At 47.5% G+C, this 17163-nt stretch overlaps 2 protein-coding genes and 1 long non-coding RNA gene across 6 annotated transcripts in view; 1 reads left to right on the top strand and 2 right to left on the bottom strand.

The window, feature by feature from the left end:
• Window positions 1-5018, top strand: part of LOC135373345 (NF-kappa-B inhibitor-interacting Ras-like protein 1) — a 42693-nt gene extending 37675 nt beyond the window's left edge. For all 4 annotated transcript variants that reach the window (XM_064606561.1, XM_064606564.1, XM_064606563.1 and 1 more), the window contains one exon: window positions 4832-5018. In XM_064606561.1, coding sequence (XP_064462631.1) covers window positions 4832-4896 — 65 coding nt within the window. In that variant the 3' untranslated portion in view covers window positions 4897-5018. The remainder of the gene's footprint in view (window positions 1-4831) is intronic.
• Window positions 5019-8585: 3567 nt separating this feature from the next.
• LOC135373291 (uncharacterized) lies at window positions 8586-11903 on the bottom strand. Its single transcript, XR_010416405.1, has 2 exons — window positions 11787-11903; window positions 8586-8698 (listed from the first exon to the last, which is right to left on the bottom strand). It is a non-coding gene; the product is annotated as an uncharacterized LOC135373291 (long non-coding RNA).
• Window positions 8709-11585, bottom strand: LOC135373270 (uncharacterized). The gene is made up of 2 exons (XM_064606501.1): window positions 10548-11585; window positions 8709-10506 (listed from the first exon to the last, which is right to left on the bottom strand). The coding sequence occupies exons 1-2, from the start codon at window positions 11583-11585 to the stop codon at window positions 8935-8937; spliced, it is 2610 nt and encodes an 869-aa protein (XP_064462571.1). The 3' UTR covers window positions 8709-8934.
• Window positions 11904-17163: the final 5260 nt, after the last annotated feature.

The raw sequence follows: 17163 nt of genomic DNA on the forward strand, positions 1-17163 counted from the left end.
GATGGTTCATGATTTTACCCTCAAAATATACATTGGTTCTATGGGGGAACGACCCGCGTATAGCGATGGAGACCGCGGTTCTGAGTATTCGTATAACGATGTTGGATGCTGTCCCACCACGCGGCGATTTTCGCCGCGATAAGATACAGTAGAGTCTCGATGCTACGAATCTCACGGGGTAGCGGAAAAAATTCGTATCATCCGAAATTCACGTCAAAATAATTAAACCAAAATAAAAATTGAGGCGAGAAAATAGACAGCGACTGTTCATTTTCCAATACTGTCAGTGAAAGAGGTAGGTGGTAACGCTTTTATGTCTCCGTATTTGGCCAATGCTGCTTAAATTCGCGAGATGATTCAAAAGGCCTAGCACGTGCTTTCCACCCGCGAGTCGCGCGACAGTGTTCTAAAGCGAGCTTCTCCTAGAGCACGCAGGCGTTAGGTGAAGCCGACTTGCGGAATGGTGACGTGTAGTGTTGCCAGAAGTTGTCCTGCTATGTTGTCTGGTTCCCTCCACGAGTTCTGATCGCTGTTTTCCCAAGCCACTGCGGTGTCACACAGCTTCCCGTTTTTTTTTGTGTGTGTGTTTTTTAGGATCTGTTTCTTTTTCTTTTGCTACACGCGGGGTGGCGTGCGACTTTTCGGGGACGCGCTATTTAGGTCAGCCCTCGTTTAACGATGTACCCCGCATAACGATGGAATTCGCGATTACCGTCAATATCGTTATACGCGGGTTTCACTGTACCTTATTGGAAGTTCACACGTGCACATTAATGTATTCCTCATTGGTCATTGCAGTATGCCACCATAGCCATACTCAAGTTTTCAAAACTGCACACACATGCATATGCGTTTTTACATGGGATGGTTAAAAAACTTCCTGTTTCGCCAGTTAAGAATGCCATGTACCGCAAAAATGTGTGCTCTTTCTCGCTGGATATTATTCAAAAAAATTCACAAACTACCTAGCTCATCCGTGCTATGTGCAGAAAGCTGCCTGTTCATTGCCTTCGAGAACAGCTGCTCACTGACCACGATACTTTGTGTCCCTTATTTTTATCAAGCACAACTTCTAGCATCTCCAAGAGACAGCTTTCCAGACTCCAGCTTTTGATGGAAGTGGGAAGAAATTTCAAATTAGCACGACTTGCCGCTAAGTAATTTTTCACGCCAATGTCTTAAAGAAAAAATGTTGTGACAAACGGATGCTTGTGGCATCATTAGATCTTTTTTTAATTTTTTATTGCTGTCCACTTGTTGTGCGTTCTGTTTCGAGGAGTTCGTTCTGGGTGCTAGTGGTGCTGGCTGAAACCACTGATTGTGTAGCACGAAGCAGCCTAAAAGCAGCATAGTAGCTGAGATGTGTAGCTGGGACACAGGGCTTGGGCTCGTGACCACACTTCTGAAATAACGTGAGCAGTGGCAAAAGGGGGAATGACAAATGTTATAAAAATCATCCAAATGGCTCCAAAATATGATATGATATGCAACCATCATATTATATGACGATCAGGAAGAAATATGCCAAAATATGCAATTACATGACACACAAAAGAGCGTAGATTTGTGTCGTTGTGGTCGGTGGTGGTGTGTGGAGAAATGTTAGGATACCCATTAGAACGTGTTGTAAAAATATGCATTGTGCATGAACTCACGGTCCCTACTCACGAACTTGTCTTGGATATGTCAGTGGAAAAGACACGGAGAGTATATGTATAACACAGATGACACACCAGTGACTATCACGTAGTGAATTTAATGAGACAGCATATATTCAAGAAGTCTGTGGACAGAGGTTATCAGTGCAGTTGTTTCCCAGTTAGGTAATATAGATCGCAGGCACTCATGTCTGTGTTTTGATAGGATCAGCAAGATATGATAACCCAGCAGGAGATAGAGTAAGAGAACATTTACTATGCTGCATACGCCGCATAGCAACTGATCATGTGATCAGTTATTCGAGATAACCTTCCCGAAGCACTCTAGGCTGGACAAAGTCTAGTGATCTTTCTCCCGCACTGTAGTGTAAACGTAAGATGAACACTAAGGCACAGTCTCCTTCGGACTAGCTGTACCTTACGTATCTATCTGCAAGATAATAAACTGGACCTCCATGTAACATACTATGACAAGCATAATAACGAAGGAAGTCTGTCAGGGAGACAAAGGAAACATTGAATTCTACTTATCGAGGCCTTAGTTGTGTGTCAACGATCCTTGGTTGGTGCTGTCTCCTGCTGAGCTATCATGGCTCACTGGTTCTATCGAAACACTGTGAGACCATCACGATTGTGCAATTTCAAAATTACCACAAGGACAATGTTTGGATCCAGACTATTTAAATAGATGTTGTTTCACTAAACTTGCTAGTTGAGAGTCAGTGGTGTGTTGTCTACGTTTTTTCCTGTTCATGTCTTTTGTGCTGATATGACCATGCCGAGTTTACACAAACTACATTGCTTTGCAACTGTGGTTGCTAATGAGCTGTCTGTGAAGCTTTCCAGGGAGCACCCGACATGCAGTACAATAAATGTACAAAGTGAACATTCCCACACAAAATCAGTAAAATCGTCATGAACCTGCAGGTGCATTGGTCCATAGCCTCAGAGCACTTTCTACATCAAGTCACATGCACACAGGGCAGCCTTCTGCCATCTCGAAAACCACATATTTTTGTGATACGCCATATAGCGACATTGTGCACTGCATATGCCATATGGTTTGAAAACTGTGGTACTCCTGCAAGCATAGTTTTCACAAGCTGCAATAAACAAAAGGGAACAAATAATATGAAAACAGAAATGAGAAAATGAGTCATCAAAAGAAGGGCAGAAGTTAATGATATTTTCTAGGGGTGTGCGAATCAGAATATCAGACATCGAATCGAGTATCGAATTGAATGGGGGGGGGGGGGAAATTCTGAATACCGAATCGAATATAGAATAGTTGTGCAAAATTTAGAATATGTGACTTTTGCAATAAAAGTTTCCATTTTGTAGCCCAAGGTTTTAGTGTAATTTTTCTGGCATTAACTGTCATAAGAGAGAGATGCAGTTCTGCTAAAAACCCCTACTCTTTAGTTTTACATGAGAGTGCTTCCTGCTTTTTAGATGAGCTTACACTTACTGGAGTGCTTATCTTCATTTCAAAATTTTGTGTCAGGCCGTAGCATGTTATACGGCTGAGGCGGTAATTGTTTCGGACAACCACATGCCATTTGTGAAACAATCGAATTGGTATCCTGTCTCAGCTTTGCCGTGAACACCCTTTAGTTTCTTTGCTCTCGCCCGAGGAAGTTGCACTGCTGAAATTTTGAATGTAAGGGATATCTTTAAGGACACCCATCTTGTTCGTGGGCTGCAGTCATTATATGAGTCCTATCTTTTTAAAGACAACCTCACAGACATCGACGGCACCGCTAAGCTAGATGTGGGAGAGTCGCCGCCCCTTCCACAGACGATGTCTACAAAACTAACTTTGGATAACGTTACCTTAAACTAAACACCGTCCCACCTGTGGTGGTCCTGCAGCAAGTGCAGTTTCGTAAAGTGGAATGGAAGATTGAATGGAATGGAACATCATTCATGGAAGTCATCAAGTGAAGCCCACTTTCGGGTGGCGTCGTTCCTATTCGTGGAATAATAGAATATTTGAAAAATCGAATCTTGGACATTCGACTCTATCGAATCGAATAGTTCGAGCGTTTAATATTAGATTCCAATTCGAGAACTCGAATATTTGCATACCCCTAATATTTTCATGTAGTAATAGGAGAGACAAGGTGTCCATAGCAGATAATTATATTAATGCGTCAACATTGGGTGTGTTAAGTTGGTGTTTTGAGAGCGTTGTTTGTGTTCTTTCAGGGGATCACTTAACAGTAGCACCTCCAAAGTAACTTCAGGTGTGCATTCCCAGGTGCACCCTGTGCGCTCCTTGTCTCATGCAGGGGAAAAGCAATACCACTTCCGGCCCTTGACACACGCTCCGGTGCTGCTCAGCGGGCTTGATAGACGGTTTCAATAGACCTCTGCCCGAGAAACGTCATCATGATGTTGGTAGACAGACTGAAACTAAACAAATCTGAGGGGGAGGGCTGGGTTCCACGAATGGGCGCATGTTCACTGCCTCCTATTGAAGAAAAAGTAGAACCGAAGGTCGCGTCTCTTTCAGGGACCGTCGTGATCCCTTCAAGACCGTGGCTTTCGGGCGCGACCTTTTTCGCCCCTGGCTTCGAGCGTAGTTCAACTCTACCAAATTGGTGGCGCTGTCAAATGCTATTTGTCATTTGTTTACAAGAGGGAGCGGTCTATCCTCCCACCTTTGCCGCATTTACAGAATGCAGAGGCACTCGGCTTCCGGGTAGCCTCATAAACACCGTAAATGGAGACATTCTCCTGAGAACCTGGGAAAGGACACTTAGGAGGCTCCAAATACACCCATTGTTCCGGGAACTTCCTTTTATGCATGGCACCCAAACAATCGCCAATGTCATGAAGGTCCTGATAGCCATGAAAAGATTTGGTTTTGTGATGCTGTGCTTGCATAACTGACTAATGCGCCATTTACTTTTCTTGCCGAGTCAAGTATAGCCAACAACTTTCCTGGCATGCTTTCACCCAAACTATCGCCAATGTCATGAAGGTCCTGATAGCAATGAAAAGATTTGGTTTTGTGAAGCTGTGCTTGCATAACACAAGGCTAGTTCCATTACAAACGCTCCAGAATTGAGACTAGGTGAAAACATGCACAAACATGGTTTCAATATCTGTAGACAACTCCCAGCATCATGATTATATAATGCTACATATGTATGCTTTTGTTTTCTTAGGCAAGTCTACATTTCCTCAGCTGGGAAGAAAGGGCAAGTCTGGAAGCATCACCATGGAACTGTGATCTCAGTTTGTGTTTAGTACTCATAACATCTATGCTAGCCCGTGCCTGTGTTCATATGAAAGCATTTTCATTCTTGAAGTCCATAGGATTTTAATCTGGAAATAAAACAAACATGCTGTTGAGTTAAATCTTTCGTGCACAGATATATATGAAATCGTACACTGTGTGTGGAGTGTAAGTGTATCTTGTATTGTGAAATTCTCATTTGCGTGATGTGAGACACAAGTACGAAACAAGAAAGGAGCTGCTGCAGTGCTGGTTGCTATTACCTGTTCTACTGCAATGTATTCTCATAGAAGCTCCCCTTCTGTTCTGTTCCACGAGTCAGTAATGAACCACTACCCGAGAAACGTCATGACGTTGGTAGACAGACTGAAACCTAAATAGATTGGAAGGGGAGGGCTGGGTTCCACGAATGGGCACATGTTCGCTGCCTCCTATTGAAAGAAAAGTACAGCCAAAGGTCGCATCCCTCGTAATCCCCGTAACCATCGTAATCCCCTTAAGACCATGGCTTTCGGGTGCGACCTCGTTCGCCATTAGCTCCAAGCGTAGTTCAAGTCCACCAAATTGGTGGCGCTGTCGAACACTATGACGTTATTTGTTCACAAACAGGGGAGAAGTATTCATGCTGGTGCATTCCATGCCAGGTGAACCACCGATGCTGCTCGACCATCACTGATTTTCACGAAAAAAATCATAATTCATTGTGGTGGTAGACATATATACCAAATCTCAAATTCTAGCCTCAAACACTACCGAGGTCCGTTGTTACAGGGTCCTGAAGGCTGTGTTTCAAGCAAAAACCAAACACCCTATGAAAGCGTTCTTTCGTTTAGTCAGTCGTTTTCGCATTCTTTTCAGTTGCGGTGTCTTTTATGTGGGCCAAACGAAGAGATGCATTAATGAACGCCTCAAGGAGCATGTGCCAAATGTTAAAAATAATGTTTTTTCCTCAGAAATTGCTAAGCATGTTTCATCCTGTGACGCCTGTAAGCCTTTGTAGTCCCAAACAACAATTGTACATGTTATCAAAGATGAGGCTTTTCGTCTTCTGTTGGAAGCCTCCACTATCGCCCGCACTTCCCGTTGTATTAGTCAGCCTTCTGTAACATTGGCCCTTCGCTTTGTGACCTACTTCCCAAGCAAACATGCCAAATATGGCCTAACATTGGTGAAAAGTTGGCTAACCAGACTTGTCAAACACTTTCCAAGTTTGGCCAAAGTGTATGGGACCAGTGTGTCATTGGTTCCTTGACCAAAGGTTTGGCTGGCCAATGTGTGCCCAAACACAGGTCTGCCCAAGGAGCACACCAGATGTGGGCCAATATTGTGCTGAGTTTGACTAGCCAAAGTTGCCATAAATGGCCTAAGCTAGGCCAGAGAGTTTGGTAATGGGATTTGTTCCTTTTGCCAAAAGGGCCAACACTTGGTATGTATTTGGTTGGCCAACAACTGCCCAAATATGTTCCCCGGGTTTAGATTCACATGGAAAATATGGGTTTCTTTTTGTTTTGTTTTTTTGTTGTTATTTGTGCGCCATTTACTTTTCTTGCCGTGGGAAGCCATGTGAATGGCTGACTACAAGCACCCACGCGCCCCGTCTTAAGCTCTGTGGCCAGCGTGAGTGCCGTATACCCCACCTGTCTCACATCGGCACTAGGGGTGAGCGCCTCAGCATCTCACGTGGCCACAATTAGTGAACTGGATGGAACATATATACTGAAATACACACTGTGCAGGGCACGTTCATCAAGTGTATAGTGGGGTGTAAAACGTTTGTAACGGTGACGAGGATATGTCTTTGCAATTAAGCCGTGCATCTGCAAAGAGTCAAGTATAGCCAACAACTTTCCTGGCATGCTTTCATGTGAAATACTGTGTTTGTAATTCAGACTGTCGTCTCCAATGATCACAGCTGTAAAACCAGTTGGTTTACTCTATTGCTCGAAAAGTGTTACTCGTAAATACTTTGCACAGACAGCACTACGCTCAGTGTACCACATGTGAGAGGTTAGGTTCCGGCGATCGCTTGCTCCTCCTTCCTTCCTCTTACTCCCTCGCCTCTACACTTCATAGCTACAAAGAACCATGCATTTCACTGCAGATCATCCTTTACAGCACCGAAAAGTGCTGGGAAATGGTGTACAGCATACCATTTAACACCAGTGCAAAAAGCTATTGCCAATTTCTAAAGAAAAAGAGAGGTCGCATCTCTTTTGGTTTGGCGCTATGTTTTCGTCGTGTCGCATATCTTTTTTTTTTTTACACCTCTAGTCACAAAAATGTACAGGGATGTCGTGAACCTTTTGGAGGTGAGGCTCTGGGAGGTGCATGAACTCACCACTTCTTCGTTTTTCAATTTGTTATATCCGCTCTATCGATTCGGCAAGATTCCGAGCGATGCAGTGAGCTGGTGCGCGGCAGTCGAGTGGGAAGCTATAGGCACCGTGCACTAGCTGGAGGGCGCTGCCGTCGCTTGATCAACAGCGACGCCCGTGGCGATTTCATGCGTAACGGTCTGGTACTGACGCTGTCGGCTTTTTATATTTCGGCTTTGGGGCTTTGGCCTTATTAACCCGTGAGGCTACTTGTGTAGAAGTGGTTTGTAGAAAGGGCATCTGCTATGCAATACGAAAGAAGTAAAATTTATGCGAGGGGGAAGCTTTTTGCGCGCGTGGAACATTATGTGTCTCTGCACAATGCGTGACACAGTGTGTAGCACACACAAGCGTGTAGTATTTGTGGCATGTATTTACGTGAAGTTAAGGGAATATTTATCCGGAAGGGACTACCAATTATTGACTACAAATAGGAGACTCTAGCTACGTCCAGAGATCGCAAGATTTGGCCACGATAATAAGATAAGGACAGAATGCACCTACATAAAATGATGACGGGTTGCGAAACGCAGCTCGGGGAGGTCTAATAATTCCCGTATTCCCCTGTGTTCGCATGCAAGTTGTACATTGAAGGAAGACCAGGCTTCCAAAAGTCAGTCAGCCAGTTTTTGCCGACACGCCGCAAACTTGGGGTCCGACTAAAATAAATAAATACTGTCCGACACAGAGCAGACCTTATTTTAAGCCAAGTTCCACTATATTCATTGGTCATTCATTGGTGTATTTCGCAACTGTTTCACGCAAGCTGCTGTGCTATAAGTCAGCATCGTGATGCCCAACTGGTCACTGACAAATATACTAAACGCACGAAATGAGTTAGAAACAACGGATTGAGCAGGAAGTTGGATAGATTGCCGTGAAAGCGCTCTCTCAAATACGTGATAGGCGGGAACCATCGGGACGATACAGCGAGAAGGACGAAAACTTTACGGCAACTTGCGTCACTTTCACACTAACTTGGTTATCGTGGCAGATTACTACATAAAATTAGTTTCCATTTTATCTTCTCCTTTGAATGCAGGCAGCTTCAAATTAATTACCAGTTCTAGCGAATGGTACTTACCTGAAGTTAGAACAGGAATTATGCGATGTATAGGGAGACACTTACTATCAGGGTTTACAACTGCTTTTTCCCTTCAAAAGCACGTTCGGAGGTCAAATTCAAAGCCAAAACATTTTATCCGACGAACCCCAGATGGCGCCACTCCTTATATAACTTCCCCTCTCCCCAGGATATCCCGTCTTTCCTTGCTGAAGGAGGAGGCAGTGAGTCACAAGACACTCATGTAAGGGTGTGCACACTCAAGAATTTATTTCAAACCAAGGGGGATGTTGATGCATTTAACGATGGGGCGTCGGGGCACCGGCGCCTGATGAAAATTCCTAGACTCTGCCCCTGCCTGTAAAAGGAGACAAAACAAAGTGATGATAGCAGTCGTGAATATCATGGGATAGGCAGGGAAAGAGACCCAGGGTGGGATCCTGGTGTTAAGGGCGGGCTCACACCCTGATAGTAAGTGTCTCCCTATACATCGTATAATTCCTGTTCTAACTTCAGGTAAGTACCATTCGCTAGAACTGGTAATTATACTTCTGTATCTGTCGCCACTTACTATCAGGGTTTACAACTGCTGGTTCAAAGCCTTGTGCACACCCGCGACAGTACTTGCACCCCAAAAGATGTACTCGAGCACAAGTTACGTCTGTAAAAACGGTTGAACGTAGTGTCTGACGACCAGTCGGCAACCTTAAGGATTTCCGGGATGGAGACCCCCTCCTTCTGTGCCTTGGAAGTCGCGGCCCCTCTAGTGGAGTGTGCTTTGAACACTGAAGTGTCAATGCCTGCTGAACCTAACATGCGCCGCAGCCAATTTGCTACAGTATCGCGAGAGGCTGGCCTGAAGGGCTTCTGAGTTGTCAAGAGGATCTGTGAACAATCCCCTCGGAGAGGGAGGGTCCGCTCAATATAGGATTCAAGGCATAGCACTGGACAGAGAAGTGGCTCCTGTGGGAGAGCTGGAACAAAGACCGATGGCCAGTCACTTGAAGCTCTAGTTGACTTCCGTAAACCGTCAAGCGTCAGTTCCCAGCCGGCTAACTGACGTTTAACACTCTTCAGAGACAGCAGACGTAGGTCTGCTGAACGGCCTGCGGTGGACAGGGCTAGAAGCATAGCCAGCTTGTAGGTGAGAAGACGCAAGGGGAGGCAATTATTCGGTCCGAGGGAAGCGATATATGTGGTCACTGTTTCTACGGGCCAAGTAGTTGAGTATCTGGGGCGAGGGGGGTTGAGGTTGAAGACACCTCGAAGTAGCCTGGATACTGCTGGATGCTCCCCCAGTGGATAACCCTCACAAGTTCCAATTGTCTGAGACAAAGCCGAGCGATAGCAATTAATTGTTCTGTAGGCGAGGTGTTCATCCGAATGGAGGTGGGCGAGGAAATTGAGGACTTGGGTTAAAGGGGGAGAAAATGGATTGACCGCCCGTTCATTGCACCAGCCATCCCACTTTCGCCAGCAGGAGTCATACACAAGCCTTGTGCCCCTGCGCCATGAGGCTGCAATGAGCTCTGAAGCTGCTCCTGAAAGGCCTGAATGAGAGCCTGATTGCTGGTTAGATTCCAGACCGCTAGACGTAGACCCTGATCTAAAAGTGGGTGGGTCGTGCCTCTTGCATTCCGCAGCAGGTCTCGGATGGCTGGTAGAACCCGAGGTTCCTGGCAAGCGAAGCGCAGAAGGGACGGGTACCAAGGCTGGGACGGCCAGATTGGGGCTACCAGTATGAGGGAGCACTTTGACTCGCACATCTTCCGAAGGCAGCGATTCACCATGCTGAATGGAGGGAAGGCATAGAGACCTGGACTTGCCCAATGTTGGCTGAAAGCATCCACGCCCGTGGCCCCCGGGTCCGGTTTCCAACTGAAGTATTGGGGTACCTGGTAATTGGACAGATCGGCGAACAGATCCATCCTGATTGGTCCCCAAAGCCGGTTGATCCGTTGGAAGACAGACTGATGTAGCTTCCAGCTGCTGCTGTCGAACCGGAATCGGGACGCCTGGTCCGCCACCACATTCAAAACCCCGGGAATGTGCTGCGCTTGCACTGTGAGACCCTTGTCCAGGCACCAAGACCACAGCTGGAGGGCGGTCCGATTGAGACGCATAGAACGAGTGCTCCCCATACGATTGATTGCTGCGACAGCCGTCCTGTTGTCGAGTTGGAGGAGAATAAGGCCCTGTGCTGAGACTTTTGCTAGAGCTTTGAGCCCTAAAAAGGCTGCCAGCAGTTCTAGCTCGTTTATGTGAAGCTGAGTCTGCTCTGCGGTCCACTGATGGCCCACTACTTGTCCGTTCGAGCTGGCCCCCCAGCCCTGTAGGGAACTGTCTGTCTGAATCACCTGTACAACTGGGATTTCGCACCAACGTCGACTGGGGCAGGTGAGGAGCACCTTGCTCCACCACGAGAGGTCCCTTCTGGCTTCCGAGGAGAGTGTAGTCATGCTCTCGTAGGAACCCCGCTTCAAAGTTTGAAGAAGTAGGAATTGCAGTGACCTGAGATAAAGTGGGGCTTCGAGCACCGCGAGGGATGTTGCGTTCAGAAGACCAATCACTTTTGCTAACTGCCTTGCAGATATCCTTGGCTTGAGTAGGATATTGAGTTCTCGGGATATGGCCATGCCCTTCTCTAGGGGAAGAGCGACTGCCAAGGGAGCTGTTGAGATCTCGAATCCCAGAAAACGAAGTTTCTGAGTTGGGGATAAATGAGACTTCTCCTGATTCACGACAAAGCCTAGGGACCGGAGGAGGTTGAGTACCAGCTGCACGGAGCACAACAGGCATCGTGCAGATTGATCCATGAGCAGAATGTCGTCTAGGTAAATAACTAACCGGATCCCTTGGGCTCTTAGGTAAGCCACGACCGGTTTCATGAGCTTGGTGAACACCCTTGGTGCCGTGCATAGGCCGAAGGGAAGAACATTCCACTGGTAACAACTGCCCTGAGAAAGGAAGCAGAGCCAGGGACGATCGGACTCCGCTATCGGGATGGACAAATATGCATCCTTCAGATCGATGCGTGCTAGGAAATCCCCTTGAAGAAGCAGGCCCTTTACAGTGTCCCAACCCTCCATTTTGAAATGTTCGTGGATCATAGATTTGTTCAGCTCTCTCAGGTTCAAAATGGGTCGCAAACTCGAGTCCTTCTTGGGAACTAGAAAGAAGGGGGACACAAAGCGAGCGTTTTGTACGGGTAAGGGGGATAGAGCCCCTTTGAGGCGTAATTCCATGATCACTTTCGGGAGGGTCTGGGAGTGACTGGTGGTCTGACTGCACTTGATGTGCCAATTTTGCTGTGGTGTTTGCAAAAATTCGAGCTGGTAACCCACAACCGTCTGCAGAACCCATGGGTCCTGGGAAAGCTGAGCCCAGACATGAAGACAATGACGTATTCTGCCTGCTGGCAAGAGTGGCCAGACTGCGGGACTTACCTCTGGGGTTTCGTGTGGCCCTTCCCTGGTATCCCCCCGGGAAAGGCCTTCCCTGAAAGGGCTGGGCTGGGCGACGGGGGATGGTGGAGGTGGGCGGGGTAAGCCGACTCCGTTTGACAGCAGTCTCCTCCGTGGAACCGCGGGCGGTCCCCTGGCGTGCCTCGCGGAGGGCTTGAAAAGTGGCGTTTCGGGTCTTGATCTGCTCGAGAAAGGACTTTCCAAAGAGCTGGTCAGCCCCTTCATCCTCCGGTCGAGACCCCTGGGTGCCGAAGGATCGCAGCTCTGGCGCGATCCGGAAGAGAACGCTTTCCCGGCGCTCGTTCCCCAGGAAGGCGAATAAGCGTCCCAGCTGGGAGAGGGAGGCTGCCAGGTGATCCGCCACCACCCTTCTCTCAATACGGCTGTTGGAGCCTGCAAGGGTGTCCGTTGGTGCCGACCCTTGATCGGCACATTTCTCCAGTAGGGCCACCAGAGGGCTCACGGCTGATGAGATGGCCGCTTGCGCATCCCTGAGTGCCTGGTCTCTTTGGCCCACCCCTGTGTCCAGGTCGGGTTCCGTGCCGGTGCGCCTCCGGTCCCTTGCTGCCTCCCGCACCAAAGACTTCATTTCCACGTTGAGATCAGGCACAATGAGGAAAGGAAGTCTCAAGCGCGGGAAATCAACAAGAGCCTTACGGCAGCGTTCAGGTCTTCCTTCTGGGCCCCAGTGAGACCGAACAAAATCAACAATGGCCGGAGACACCTCACGAGGACCAACTCCGGCCAGGCCTGTGAGCCAGTTGTCTGCACCTGGGGGTGCCTCCGAGTCCCCCTCCTCATCTTCCCCATCTAGGCCTGTAGGCGGAGGGGAACCCGTAGGTGTTGGAGGGCGTGAAGAGACCGGGTTGGAGGCCGCATCGTCCTCCAGGTAGAAAGTACTGACGTCCACCTCCTGCTCCGGGAGTGGCGGTAGGCGACTGGCCAAAGACGCCACAGTTGCGGTCAGATTCTCCACCATAGCGCGGAGGTCCGCCTGAGATTCTGTCTGTGGTGTCGACATCGTCTGCGAACGACAGGGGAGAGACAAATCTTAATTTACTGTCAAAAAGAGAACTCCGCTAGAGAATGCAATGCTTTGTTGCGTCACATCTGCACGTTGGTTTCGCCTCCCTGTCGAAAATTTGGCTGAGGACGGTGTAACCGCTAATGCCGCCCGAAACTATCCCTATTTTTGGCCGAAAATTTCGTCACGGCCGATTAAAAAAAACTGGTTACGCCGACACCAGACTAGCCCAGATAGTTGGGGCGAAAGTTAGGACTCGTGGACTCCCCCTAGAGTCTAGGCCCAGGACAGCCTTCCGGCCTAAGTGGGCTGCCACCGCGTCCGGTGGTTAGTGGCATACACGCTTAAGTGGCCTTCCAGCCTCTGCGTGATTAGAGAGTGCACGCTTTAGTGGCTTTCCAGCCTCCGCGTGGCTAGAGGGGGCACGCTTTAGTGACCTTCCAGTCTCAGCGTGGTTAGTGGGAGGCACGCTTCTGTGGCCTTCCAGCCTCAGCGTGATCGTCTGTCCCGGGTGTGAAAGGAAAAGTCGGCCCCAGAGGACCTCCAGCCTGAAGGCATGAGCATTCGGTTGCCGCGGCGTGGGGAACAGGTACCCGGTTCCGAAAGTTAGTTCTTGATCACCCGTACGGTGTCAGGGTGAAACTCAAGAGCTGCCCAAACTAAAGGAAAAGGTGGCGGGATTCGACTGAGATCGTGTAACGAGACTTACCTGAATATGAAGACCGAAAACAAAAAAGGAAAATGGGGAGCGCGACGGCGATGAACAGACCTCCGACGGTGTCAAGAAAGGAAAGACGGGATATCCTGGGGAGAGGGGAAGTTATATAAGGAGTGGCGCCATCTGGGGTTCGTCGGATAAAATGTTTTGGCTTTGAATTTGACCTCCGAACGTGCTTTTGAAGGGAAAAAGCAGTTGTAAACCCTGATAGTAAGTGGCGACAGATACAGAAGTATAATCGCTCTTTTCGAACGGCGAAACTAGCACAGCACTGCAAGAGGCTACTGGCTTGTACCAGGGCATTACGCCGCGTTTCTCCTCGAGGGGCCGCTGCCGTCGACAGAAAACTCTAGCACACGGTGCCCATAGGCTTTTTTACCGTCTGCCGAACCGGTTACCGCATCATATTTTTTCGGTTCAGTTCCGGTTCGTTCAAGACGAGAGAAAAAATGTTTACGGTTCGGTTCGGGTTCGGTTACGGTTCAGTTCTGGTTTCGACCCCTGATTTTAGGGACTGTTACGAGTTTTGCCAAAGTATGCGTGCCATACATGGTTGCCAAGCTATTGCCAATCATTGTCTGAAACCTGGCAGACTCCTTGGTCAATGCCAAAATCAGCAAAACGAGCGCCCCGTACACGGGAACACGACCCTGCAACCTCCCGCGCTGCAAAACATGCAAGCACGTTCAACACGCTAACTCCATCAAAAGCACTGCGAGCAATTACACCCACCCCGTTAACCACGCATTCACATGCACAAGCTCCAATGTTATATACTGCATTGAATGCGGCGACTGCTCTATGCAATACATTGGTGAAACCGGCCAACAAATGAACAACCGCCTTACCGGACACAGAACCGACACGTCCAACAAACTCCCCAAAGCAGTCGCCGAACACTTTAATGTTCCTGGTCACAATTTTGACAACATTAAACTATATATTCTAGAAACCGGGTTTAGATCCACACGTGACAGACGTGATAGGGAGTCTTATCTCATATACAAGTTCAACGCTCTTCACCCGTCCGGTATCAACAAATCACAAGGCACCCTAGAAACACTTCACAAATAAAATATGCTTTTCCCATCTACCTCCATTATCATCTGTTATGTTCTGCATGGCCACTGCTTTCTGCTCTCTTTATTGCATGCCACAACTTTGTATTACAAATATATATTAAAAAAAAAAATTGCTCGTTCTGGAATTTTCCCCACGTAACCACTAACCTCCTTATCTTTCGCTATGCTTGCGAATTCTTGCCTGTTGTCCCGTTTCGTCCACGTGTTCGTTAACCTTTCATTTTTCTGCAACCGGTCTGTAGCCTAGATCACTACGTTCACATAATCCCCTCAACACTCTAACAAAGCAGCCATTCACTCCCGCCGTAAAAACCCGTACGGACCTTTCTTCCCTCCGGGCTGTTGACCCACAATTCGCATGAACCTTTAAACACGTCACACCTAACCCTTTAAATACCATGCCAATGATGAGGACGGTGCCCAGAAGAAGAACAGTCTCTGTTCGAAATATCGGCGGCTTCTGTCCTGAGGCAACTCCCTTCCTACATTGTCTGACAGAAGGCTGACATATCGAAAAAGTTGCTTTGTTGGCCAAGCAACCTGCTGCCACACATATTTGCCATATCCTTGCCAACAGTGTGCCAGGCCAGTGTGGGACATTGCTCTGTATTCCTGAACTTTATTTAATTTTATATTTTTCACTGAATCTCGACGCTGTTTGCAAGCCACAGCAAGTGCATTCCTCACGATGCGTTCACCTTTGAAAACTTCACATCGCACTTTGTCCGAAAACAACTTGATTTACTCAATACATTGACAGAAACCAGGCCAACGTGTTTGTACCATACATGGCACCCAATCATTTACCAATCTTTGGTGTGCCAAACTTTGGGCAACCTTAAATTTTACTTTGTTGGCTAAAGAATCTGTTGGCCAAAGGCCTACCGGACCCCTGCCAACCTCGGGCCATTGGCACTGTTTGCTTGGGTACCGTCGTCTTTTATTTCGTTGTGACGCGTTGTTTCCGGATCTCTGAATGTGTGTGCCTGTGCAGCCAATACACTGTTGTTCTACTGTGAAGTCTTCCATGTGAGACATCAGCTATCAGTGAATGCAAAGTTGATTCTGCATATCACTGGAACTTCAGAAATAATGTTCATATCATGTTCGTGTTTGGCGCAGCTACAGCAGACTGCAGTTTGTGATTTGGAAACACCTATCCCGAAAAATAAAGCACTTTGTGTAACAGAAACAGCCAACGCTTCTGCATTTTGTTATTTATTCCACTCGACGCGAACGAAAATACACAACCACCCAGAACCAGGGGCGCGAAGCTGTAGTAGAAACCTATTGTAGCGGAAAACTCACGTGGCCTCCGGAGCTGGACCGATGACTGAGGACCAGTGACAGAATGGCGTAAACTGGATAAATTCTACGATAGGCAAGCCTGAGCGATGGGCAAGACACGTAAACTCTCGCCTCAACTCTCATGTAAGTGCTTTTGTAAATTCGTGTTTGCCTGACACTGTTTTGGTGGCTAGATACGTTGATGATCTGATATTTATGTCTCGTATCCCGCTCCTGCTTGGTAGAACTGTAACGTGTGGCTCGTGAATCGGGCCCCGAATTAACATTTACGGAAGAGCGTCCTACCGACGGGAAGTTGAAGTTTTTAGATTTGACCTTACACTTCAAAGGTGGGTTATGCTGGGAATGTGGTGCATCAAGTAAAAAACCCCTTCTGCCAAGAAGGAGTTGCCATTCTAAGTTGGTGAAAAATAGTTTGATAAATTCCTTGATAACCAGTGCATTGACCAAATCTTGCTCGCATTTTGTGTTCAGTGCTCTCAAGCTACAGACCGCCAAATTACAAAGAGCAGGATATGAGTTTAAGCTAATACAGCACAATCTACTTGCTCAGTTTCAAGCTCGCCCGAAACGCTTAATGGAAGAAAATGAGAAAAACAAGAAAGTTGCAGTACCGTACTACCACAAGATTTCGCATAATTTGAAGGCTATGTCGAATGAGATGAGGGTCCGTCTCCTCTTTAGGAACAACTTCAGGTTAGATGGTTTAACGCCTTTTTCAAAACCAGAGAGTCTGCCTGTAATGTTGAACACAGAACCATCAAGTTTGTTCCTTGTGCAAAAAATGTTGTATATAGAATCCCGTTAGCTTGTGGTTTTGTATACATAGGTCAAACATCTCAATGCGTTAACCAAAGGTTGGGCCAGCATAAAAATAACCCAGATTCAAATTTGTTGGATCATCTAAGAATGTGTAAAATAATTGTCAACCCCTATGGTCCCAGACGGCGGTGCTGGGGGAACCAGACAGGCGAAAACGTCTTTTGAGAGAAGCGTTGGCCAGACAGAGTGTGGGCAATTGTATTAGTGTGCCGTCTGTATGTATCCACCCGGCCTTCAAGCGCCTCCTTTGACCTCCTTCGACTCATTTTGTCCTCAATTCCCTATTCCCCTCTCTCTGTCTTCCCTCGCACCGTCTACATGTTCATGAAGTTCGTTGTTATCAATTAAACGTCTTGCTGGTTTTGAGCCTTTCGTGTTTGTGTTTGTTTACGTGTCTTGCCCATC

Source organism: Ornithodoros turicata, unplaced genomic scaffold (genome assembly GCF_037126465.1).
Source record: "Ornithodoros turicata isolate Travis unplaced genomic scaffold, ASM3712646v1 Chromosome23, whole genome shotgun sequence".
In the NCBI taxonomy this organism is placed as follows: domain Eukaryota; kingdom Metazoa; phylum Arthropoda; class Arachnida; order Ixodida; family Argasidae; genus Ornithodoros; species Ornithodoros turicata.